This window comes from Vitis riparia, chromosome 15, assembly GCF_004353265.1.
Source record: "Vitis riparia cultivar Riparia Gloire de Montpellier isolate 1030 chromosome 15, EGFV_Vit.rip_1.0, whole genome shotgun sequence".
In the NCBI taxonomy this organism is placed as follows: domain Eukaryota; kingdom Viridiplantae; phylum Streptophyta; class Magnoliopsida; order Vitales; family Vitaceae; genus Vitis; species Vitis riparia.
Genome location: NC_048445.1, coordinates 21,632,478 through 21,643,563, shown reverse-complemented (window position 1 = coordinate 21,643,563; position 11,086 = coordinate 21,632,478). Strand labels below are relative to the sequence as shown.

General features: G+C 35.2%; 1 protein-coding gene across 1 annotated transcript; it reads right to left on the bottom strand.

Annotated features, from left to right (window-relative positions):
- Positions 1 to 471: 471 nt before the first annotated feature.
- LOC117932256 (probable methylenetetrahydrofolate reductase) lies at positions 472 to 10,886 on the bottom strand. The gene is made up of 11 exons (XM_034853405.1): positions 10,411 to 10,886; positions 9,824 to 9,884; positions 9,672 to 9,751; positions 8,821 to 8,994; positions 6,414 to 6,587; positions 6,198 to 6,298; positions 5,954 to 6,065; positions 1,967 to 2,047; positions 1,688 to 1,865; positions 968 to 1,302; positions 472 to 865 (listed from the first exon to the last, which is right to left on the bottom strand). The coding sequence occupies exons 1-11, from the start codon at positions 10,813 to 10,815 to the stop codon at positions 779 to 781; spliced, it is 1,788 nt and encodes a 595-aa protein (XP_034709296.1). The 5' UTR covers positions 10,816 to 10,886; the 3' UTR covers positions 472 to 778.
- Between the last annotated feature and the right edge of the window lie 200 nt (positions 10,887 to 11,086).

The following is an 11,086-nucleotide window of genomic DNA, read 5'->3' as shown; positions in this document are numbered from 1 at the left end:
AAAAAGTGAAGAAAAATAAAAATAGATTCAAAGTCAATAAATTATTTTTATGTTTTTTTAAACTCATTTTACTTATTTTCTTCAATTATATAAAGATTAAATGATTTTAAAATATATAAATTTCTAACTAATCTTAATTATATTTAATTTTCTTTGATACTTTTCATAATAAAACCAAACAGAAAGTAATCATTTTACTTAGTATTTTTTTTTTCTTAATACTTTCCGAGAACTAAACATAAAATTTTTTGGAAAATAAACGCAATGTAAGAAAATTAATTTTCTTATATTTAGTTTATCATCAAACATAGTCAAAATTAATTTAAAATTTATACAATTGGTAATTATCTAATTTGATATAAAAAAAGAAAAATAAAATAAGTTTTAAGAAAAAATAGTTAATCAACGTTAAATAAATTTATTTTTTATTTTCCTTGTGTTTCTTTTGTAAAATTCTCAGACAACCAAACATAGGGAAAATCATAACCATTCATTATGGGATTCTTGGACCAGAAATATCTCTGTAAGAATTACGCTACTGCATAATACAGCAGTATGCAATTGCTTCTGTAAATCAGCTCCCACTTCAAATGCATTTTGCAGCATGAGGTGGGGGGATACAAAGCTCAATGAATAACAATTATTACATAATAGTAAGATTATAGAATTATGATTCAAGTTATTCCCATGGAAATGAAATTCTAATCCAACTTGAGACACAGAATCAACTTCAATGTCTTTAGCAAGCCTCAAAGGGAGAGGGAGGAGTGTGCATGTCTCAGAACAACTCCATAAAAATGGCAAACAAATCGCCGTTGATGTAATCATTATCCACCAGGCTGACCAAGAAATGGCTGTTCTGTACCTGTAAAATAACGAGAGTGCCATATTGTTCACCATTAGAGAACTCCATCCTTGGCAGAGACTAGAGAGTATAAAACAAATAAGAAAAAACCCGAGAACCAACCTCTTCAAGCAATTTTCTGGATGGGTCATCCTCTGGGTATAAGAGAGCCCATCCTCTTGACCAGATTTCAAATGCCTCGTCCTTCCACACCATAAAGCTGGAAGGATCCACAACAGTAGGTTGGATGATCTCCCTTGCTGGGAATACTCCCCATGTCACCGCATTCACCTCACCTGGGCCAACATTAGACATCCAGGTCCCTTCTTTGTTCACAGCCATGTATGTCAGAGATGGGTGACCCTTGCATTTGTCAACAAGAGCATTCAGCTTTTCCCTTGAGCAGAAGAACTCCAGATAGGCCTTCTGATAAACATACCCACCTGGCCCACCCCATCCTGCAATCCATATCAGTTATGCCAAGAAATTAGTAAAGCAAAATTCTGTAGTTAGTGTCATCACTTAGAATCATGTTCTAACACAGAATTTTTCACTCGATTATCTTGACAAGCCTGACATACCATACAAGGAACATAACAATCATGAACTGAAGGCATGTTCTTCAAACTACTCTATAGAATGGAGAACTAAGCCATTTGTTGCCATATTCTCAGAAATTTGTATCTTCTCTTAGTTAATGTAAAACTTTGCAAGATGTATATCATCACAAATTTTGGCATTTTCCACTGTAGAAGGAAAATAATAAACACAAATTTTCATAAAAAATAACTTTTTACAAGAATATAAGTTAGAGGGCATGCATATGGGACAGCCTGCACTTACCAACAGACAGGGAGTCAGATTTTTCCCCATTAACTGCAGGTTGGCTATTGATGGTGAGGAAACCCTTTGAATTGATGTTGCCCAGAAGTTCATTGATGATCTTTGACTCTGGCTGAAGCCCATCTAATTCTGACCAGGGACTACTTTTCAGTTTTCCAAGGCAGAACTTTATAAATCTCTGATATTCAACAATTCCAAAACAGGCACATTTTATGTGTGAAACTATATTTAATTGTCTTTCAAAAATAAAGAGAATAAATTATAAGTTGGAAACCGCACCTCTTGAACATCTTCAATGCTTTTCAAGGGCACAACCCATTCGTCTTGAAGTTTCTTGTCACGAGCACGTGGTCTCATAAACTGTTAAGAGAATCAAATTTAGGTCACATAAGACCACTATTAATAAGAAAGATATCAACAAAAAGGAGAGAATTTTCAACTGAAAAAATGATTTGAACTTTTAACAAAAATTATTTGAGGGATGTCATTTAAACAAGCTTGTGGTTACTAGTTACTACAGTTGATTTAAAAAAATTAAATTTGAAGAATATATATATATATATATATATATAGAGTTCTATTTGGCAGCCAGAAAAGCATATCCCAATCAAATATCAGGATAATTGAAAAAAATAAAAAAAGGGTGCCTCTTAATGCATTTTAGCCCTCTGCTTCAACACAGTATCCCAAATAGTTTACAGCAATATCAAACAAACACAAATTACTTATGCCTCCTAGTCTTACCCCATTCCCAGTAACACTTAGGATAGTATAACTCTGCAACACAATTTAGAGTGCATGAAGAAACATCTAATAGAGACTCCACCATATCCAACTTCCAATCATAGAACTGGATTCCAGTGGCCCCTGTTACGGATCAATCCCAATAGCCTGCAATTCTGTCTTTATTGTCTACTAACGATATAACAGATCAGATACCAATCCTATGGAGATTCGCCACACCAAAAACAGGAAAAAAATCTTATTCTCTCACCACCTCCGATTGTAGAGTGAACAAATGTTAAGAAATTACCCACTCCTTATTTGTACTCTTTGAAAACCCTTCCATATGAACCCCCATCTCTCTTAAAACCTACCCAACCACAAATTTTGCATATTTCCCCTCATCTCTCATGAGACATCATCCTCCCTCCTCTTTGTGAATTTTATTTCATTCATCCCAAGAATAGAATAAAATAAAAGACAAGTACTCAAGAAGAATCAAGAGCCTTGACAAGTGAACCCAACAAGGCCAAACTCCATATAATGCCACTAATCCATTTACTTTACCATCCATTGATCAGCCATCTAGGCAAAACTTGCACCATTTGGAAAATCCAAACCATTCAATTACAAGTCTTAGGGCATTGCCCTGTAGTGAAACCGGATGAAAAAACGTTGAACAAGCAGCAAATTGTACTCAACACCAAGTAGGTTGAATTATTAGCATAATCAAAACAATGAAAACCCGATGGGCAGATGATTAATTAAAAAGAATTTTAGTATTCTTCTACAGGCTTTTAGGGGTTTTACAGAACTTTTAAAAATATATCCTTTGTATTAAATGAGATTTGTCCATAACATAAATAAAAAATTGAAGGTTACTTAAAGCACACATTTTTCTAGACCAGTCAATTCAAGGCTAGATAGTGAAGCAAAGATTTTAGCTCTATCAGAAGGGTTGTTGGTAGTGACTTTGCGAGAGACTAATAATCTGCTAATGGAATGGGACTCAGCAATCATTCTCAAATTGGTTTCTAAGCCTAAGAGAGGTCCATGGAAGAAGGATATGCTAATTTGAAAATTTATAGACATGTCAAGGTTTATGAGGTGTTCTTTCTCCTGGTTTCCTGGATCAGCCAACCAGGTAGAAAATTCATTAGCTAAACTGGCAGCTTAGATGTTAGCAATGTTTCATGGGGATTTTATGCCTCCTTGAACTACATTTTGTTCTAGAGTTTTAGGTTGGCATCTATGCAAGTATTGGTTTCGGTGTAACTATTTTGCTTCTTGAATGAGCTCTATTTCTTTTTGTCCTGAAGAATAACTCATTCTTCTAGTATCTATTCTTTTTTTTTCAATTAATCACTTATTTCCTGTGATTCTACACTCGGACAAACACATACCCCTTCTTAACTGTACATTTTTTTTTTCCCTGTTTTGTAGGATAACTCATTCTTCGTTTTTATTCTTTTTTTTCTTTTTTTTCTTTTTTGATAGGTAAGGATAACTCATTCTTCTTGCCTTTATTCTTATTTTCAATGGATTGCTTATTCCTAGGATTCTATGAAACACACACACAAAAGCACACAATTTTATTATTAAAGCATCAAGGAATTGTTGACAAAAACCATTAAAGTTTTTAAGGTATTTCTTGTAATTGTACTTTCTTTTTCATAGGCAAATAAGAGATAAAACTAATAGGTTCCCAGTAAAAGGGAGTTCAACACACAAACAGAGATTTCACAAGCAGATTTTTCCATTGCAAATCTAAAATAAGCAGATTTTCAGTTGCAAATCAAACTGCTCTAAATCATTAAAGATTCATCTATTTCATTTCTTCCATGAAAACCAAAATAAGCAAGTGGAACTACATTCTATATGTTTCTCTTCACATTAAAAACCAACCTACCTTGCAAATTAATCAAAGTTTCCTTGATTGACTTAGGCAGTGGCCAAAGAATACTGGAAAATGGGAACAATAGAGATCACAACCTTCAAGCCTCCACAATGCCTAAGCAACCGATAGTTTGATCCATTGTCCTTTTGCATAAGCAACACCAATTTTCTAGAATAATAAACCTTCTCCTAAGCTAGTCCCAAGCGAGTATCATCTCTCAAATAGCTTCTGAGGCAAAGAAACCAATTTCGGAAGGCCTGAGTGACACCCAAATCATTGGTGAGAAAGGGATGCTAAGATTTGGACATAGAGTCTTCCACAAGGATTTCACCAAAAGGCAACCATCTTTATATATCTTACATGCTACATATTTCCCACCAACAAGCAGCACCACAAGTCAGGAACATTTACACCATCTCTTATTCCTAATCATGGGAGCTTCTAATGAAGGTTGAGCTCCAATGACACTTTCCAGTAGTCTGCCACCATAGTTTCATGATTCATTCCAATGGAGAATAGATCTAGAAATGTTTCCTATGAGAAATATTTCCTCACCACATATGATACTGTTTTTTACTTCAAGCCCATCCCATAAAAATCAGAACCAAAGAGAGAAAAGCATTATGAACTTCTCTAATAGTTTTCCAAAGACCCAACACCATGTCCCTTACCAACTTTCCCCACAATGACCTTCATCCACAACCCAACTCCATCAACAGCAAATCTCCACAGCCAACTCCCTAAGAAAATTTATTTATGATTACTAAACTTTGGATGCCTAAACCACCTTTGTCCTTGGCAGAACAAACAGTTGCTTAAATGCACTTTCCTATCACAGCAACCATGTTCCTAGAAAAGATCTCTTAGAAGCTGCTATAACATAGCTTGATTTGAGATTGACATCAGAGAGGAATTAACTACACCAGCAAGCTACAGAGGGTCCTCTTCTTGAGCATAAGTCCCCCTTTACAATGCTAAGTTGGCATTTGAATCATAAAACAATGGTAGATCATCATCAAAATGCAGATGTGAAATCTCCAACTCATGATTCGTTCTCCCCTCACACACCTAAACCAAACCCAACCAAAATCCCTTAATGCCTTGGCTGTAACCACCCACCACCTTCAATATGAAGCAACTCAAGGCCTCCATTGCTAAAACAAGGAGAGAGACAATCCCCTTGCTTTTTTGTAATTGTATGACAATTAATGTTTTGTTATATTCTATGATAAACCAAAGTAGTGCAAAAACTAAGAGGTATTTTAATATATAGAGCAAAATTACATTAGGCATTCACATTCTTTGGGAACTTGGTCATTTCTATTTCTTTCTTCCATATCAACTTTCTTTTTCCGTTTTCTATGCTCTCACATTTTTTTCATAGTGAACAGTGGCAATGCAGGTGGAAAAAACCTTTATATTTTGACAGGCCCAAACACAAGCAGTATGTGAAGTCAAATCATCTGATGCACAATTTTCATTTTTCTTTTTTAGTTTTTATTTTGAAAGAAGAACATGGCAAGCCATTAAACATGTCAGATTATATTCCAAAGAAAATATAACCACAAAAAATATCTCTTAAACAAAGAGACTTGGAACTTGATGAACCTTTTTAGTAAGTCTAAAAAGAGAAGCCATAAGTCTACCTGATAGTCGGTTAATCCTCCATATGATGGATTACAAGAATCACTCCATCGTCCATGTGGATATTGGTCCCATCCTATGGTCCTTGATATATAACTTCTAGGACGATTAGCCCTATAATCATTGATCCAAAAAGAATAGATATTTCAGAAAGATGTACACACTTTCATATAATTATAATGAGGCAACCCAGATCAATAATTAAATTGTAGACAGAGATATTAGATTTTCATAGATTCTGCATACCAAAATATTGGGCGAACATCCTCTTTAACACGGAAGACATTTGTCGGGCGTCTCCATGGGAAGGGCCTTGATATTTTGGATTCTTCAATTAACCCAAGATTCTGCCAAGGCAAGTCCATAGTAAGGCCAAACTTAGATCACAGAAGCTACCATGAAAACAAGATTGCACATTCTCAAGCCAAAATAGATAAGGATATAAATAAATAAATAAATTACCATTAATATAGCCAATGCTGATTTCTCCATGTTCAGTGTATAAACATGCAATGTCTTAATCCCATGAGCTAAAATCTTCTTGCACATTTCCGTTCCAAGGTGAATTCCATAGGCTTTGACAGCTTCATCATTGTCCTTAATAGGCTCCAAGGCAGCAGTAACCTCAGATGGTATCTACAACATGTCATTAGATGCAAATATTACATCAAATGTTAACATAAATTGCACACCATGAAAAAAATATTTGAGAGACCACTTTTCTTATGGTAACAGAAAAGCTAAACATAAATATTTTGTCTCTGCTAGAAGAAAAATTAATATATATATATATATATAGATAGATAGATAGATAGATAGATAGTAAGCATGCTTGAGACCAGACTTTTAACTCAAGTACTTCCCTAACTTTTTATGCCATTTCCGAACATTTCGATAGCTGTTGATAATTAACAGATTATGTTGCATAGTTCAGCTATCAAAATCTGACACAATTATGATTCTTCTGGGTTTGGAAACAACCAACAAAAGATGAAAAAGGGAAAAGTAAAATACTCAAGAAAAATATTTTTGACATTAGGAGAGAAATGGTAAGAGGAATAATTAAAAGCTTCTTTCTCCATATATGCACAAACTCATTTTATTGCATTACACCACAGAATTTACTACTACTCAATGCTTATTACCTATTAAAAATTACCATCATATCTACCAACAAAATTACCAGTTATGAAATGTTCAACTCAAATTGCCAAAATAAAGATATGACTAGGTGCTAGATACAAGTTAATTATAGAGGTCCCAAAACAAAATGGTTAGAGCTAGAATCACATTAATTTGGATTCTTCCAAATTTCTGATATTGGCATCTAATTACATGATAATGATGTGTCACCAACACTAAACTGCCCCCCACCACACCACCCCAATCCCAGAAAGAAAGAAGGATTAAAACAATCTCCAGGTGCTACATCATATGTATTATTATTTTTTAATTTTCTTTTCTTTTTTTTTTTTTTTTGAAAGACAATTTTCATAAAAAATTGTATCATAATGTCCTTCAAAATTTGCCACTCACTACCCAAAAAAATGCAAGGCAGCCAAGATGGTGCTATAGATTCATAGAATTGTAATGGACTTATCAATTGGCAGAATCCCATAAAACCATTTCATAGAAGTTCATTGATATCTTCTTATATATATATAACAAATCAACTTTGACTCTTGAATAATCAACATAAGTTCTGCTTCTATTGCAACAAAAATTTGTAGAAACAGCTCATATCAGTAATTATGATTTTATGTGTGGACAACTCCTAAACATTGTTCCTTAGCAAGAAAATATTTTCTTTGTAAAGTGGTAAAAGAATGCCTTTTTTTAAGAGATAGTATTTGAACAATCGAGTCACATGCATCTAAAATATTCAGATCTAATGATTATCCACAAAGTGGTGATAAAACATATAACTTGTACAATCAAAAGTGGTTGGTCTGTGGTGACTAGCACTAGAGGTGGTAGTGCCCAAACAAGATATGTGCCTTCAAGATGTTTCCAGTGGTGGTGCCCTTTTCTCAGTGGCAATGGTATAGAAGTTCAAGGTTCAAATCCCCTTAAGGACCAAAAGGGAAAAAAGAAAAGGAAAAAAAATGATGCTGCCCTTTTTAGGAGATATAAACCAGGCAAAGGAGAGGTTTAAACCATACTGGGGAAAGTCAATAGCCTCTGGAGAAAGAAAAACTACAAAAATAATATGACATTAATAGCAATGGATGGGATTCTCATGTAGCACCCGTTCCTTATGGTTGGAATCTCGTCTGCTTCTCTATTCTAGCTACTATAAATAATTAGGATTGCCTTATACCCAATTTGGTGTTGATGACGATCTTCAGGAAGTTGGCTAACTTTCAGAAGCATTCAGGATTCAGCTCTTTATTAGGGATAAGCATCCACTTGCTATTGAATGGGCTACTTGTGAGGATAAGAAGTATAGGACCTTCAGGGTCTAGCTCATTGAACAAATCTGATGCTAGCAAATTCTGCGCCATGTCCTTGGCAGGTTGACATAAATCTCCCATGAGCATGGCAGAGCAGTTTGAAACTTTCATATGAATAAGCTACTCATGTTTCTCTTCGACTAACTGATTCATGATTCATCCAAGTTTCATCTTCTTATCATTCTCTTAATTATGATGTATTGTAGGACAATGTTTATGAAACTAACTTATTTAACTCCTGGTTTGACAGATTCAACCAAAAACAGGCTAGTTGAAGTTTGTTGAATGTTTTAAGAACTAAAGACTTAAGAAATGGTCCATTCAAACAAATGATACACTCTACCTATTATCCTTAAACATTTGCAAGATTTTCAACCCAAATATACTGAAATATGAATCAACAGGAAATTGCATACCTTTGTTTTGCAAAAACCAGTCATACGTAAGAATCCTTTGTAGTTATTAATGGGCATAATTCCTGGGACAATGGGGCAGGTTATTCCAATTTGCCGACAGTCATTCACAAATTTGAGGAAAATATCAGTATCATAGAATAATTGCGTGACAATAAGATCTGCTCCTGCATCAACCTATCAAATGCATACAACATGAGTAAATGAGGAAAAGGTAAAAACAAGACAAAAAAGAACAACCAAAACAAAGGAATTCCACAAGAATGATGCAACCAGGTCATTCGTGTTTATTCCATCCATCCTTAACAGCAAATTTCTTAATTTTTATTGTTTATCATGAATAATAAAATAATCTTTTATGGAGGCATGTTCTCTTAATTTGAAAGAAAAAAACGTAAGAAACCTGGTTACATGCCTTTCCTCTCTCATATAACTCTTAATTGTCATGGATGGGATTACAATCTACTCAGAGCAAAAAGATTTTCAGCTTCTCAATGATGTCCAAAATCAAGGAATAAGAGAATGTAATGAGTTAAAATTATGTTTCGGAATTCATAAACATCAAAGGAAAATGCAGGACAGCATGGTCGTTCAATGGATGACGCACCAAGCTCTGAACTGGAATAATGAGGTTTAGCTCCCTTACCAGAGGCCATAAGTTTTACAAGCATTTTCTAGAGAAAGAAGGGCTAAGAATCATGTTCAAACAAAGCAGAACCCATCAAAACAACAATTCCAATGTTTTCACGACCTAAAAAGTACTGACACTCTAAAATTAGGCAGTTGAAAACACAGGTTCTTCGGATTAATGTAGGACATAAGCATGAAACAATTAATAGGTAGAAGCACAATACCTTTCTCTTCAAATAAGCCAAATCACTCTGGTATGCTTCCGAAGTAGCCACACCATTTAGTATCACATCAGGATGTGCCTCTGAGAAGAAAATTCAGTCATAATGATGGTAAAACAGATCCAATGAAAAGAGAAACAGAGCAAAATCGCAACCTGGATAACCCGCAACAGTTATTCCAAAGTAATCTCCATATTTCGCCCGGATGTGCTGCACCTGTGTAAACAAACAAACACATTCTTAGAATGTGATAAGCAATCTTGAGGCTCTGTGTGGTTCCGGAAAATTTGAGAAAAAGAGGAAGGGAAAGAAAATAGAGAGGAATGGCAGAAAAAAAATAGATATAAAGAAGAAAAGTAGAAAAACTAGATTTAAAGTCCCTCCAATTTATGTTAATTATTTTAACTTTTTATATAAGAATGGAATAATTTGAAAATACATGAATGATAAAATCATTTTTCTTTTTCTTTTTGTTTTTTTCCCTTAATTTCCAAAAGCCAAACATAGGATAAAATAATGGATAACAATGTACATTTAACCGATTCGTACATACTGTGTTAAACTATCAATCAACCCACAATGTACTCCCATTAAACTAGGGATACTGCATTAACCCACAAATTCTATGTTAAACGATCAATTAACCAGAAATTGATTCATGTTAAACTATCAGGAAATGGAGCAACGAAGCAAAACTAGTAGATCTCGGTTAGAATGGAATTGCAAGAGAACAAACACAAACCAGATCTAGAGCACAAGCGAAGCCGCCTTGGATCTGGACGAACTTGTCCTGGCCATGAGGGGGGTCGCCGCGGAGGGCGAGCACATTCTGGATGCCATTGGACTTGATGGTGTCGAGAGCATGGTCGATCTTCTCCACAGGCATGTTGGTACAAGTGAGATGCATCATTGTCTCCACGCAGATCATGTTCTGCATCTTGTTGGAGATCTCCAGAGTGAGATCCGCCGTGGAGCCACCAGCTCCCCAGGTGATGTCGCAGAAGGCGGGGCCGTGCGCCACCATCCGATCCATCCTCTCGAAGAGGTTGTCGACTCCATCCTCCGTCTTGGGAGGAAAGAATTCGAAGGAGAAGACCACCTTTCCTTCCTCAGTGGCCGCATCGCGGATCTTCTCAATCACCTTCATTCTCCTCTCCTTCACTACCGACACGGGGAAGGTGAGATAAATGAAAGATATATGATATGAATGAATCTTACACTCCCACTGTATTTATATTTGGGCGGAATGGAATGTGATTCCATTACGAAGAAATGTGATTTTGGGTTGGCACTTCTTTTGTTGGGGGTTGTTGGATGTCACTACCATACGGATTACAAATCCGACAATATAATATAAAGTTTTCTAAATACCAACAATGAAAATTTCACATAACAATAAAAATCATGAAAGGTCATGG

Excerpts from the sequence above, each read along its gene's own strand:
- LOC117932256 (XM_034853405.1), bottom strand. The coding sequence starts at position 10,815 with ATGAAGGTGATTGAGAAGATCCGCGATGCGGCCACTGAGGAAGGAAAG. Across the intron at positions 8,995-9,671 it reads TGGCTTATTTGAAGAGAAAG|GTTGATGCAGGAGCAGATCT; the intron begins GTATTGTGCTTC and ends TGCATTTGATAG. Across the intron at positions 1,866-1,966 it reads GCATTGAAGATGTTCAAGAG|AGATTTATAAAGTTCTGCCT; the intron begins GTGCGGTTTCCA and ends GTTGAATATCAG.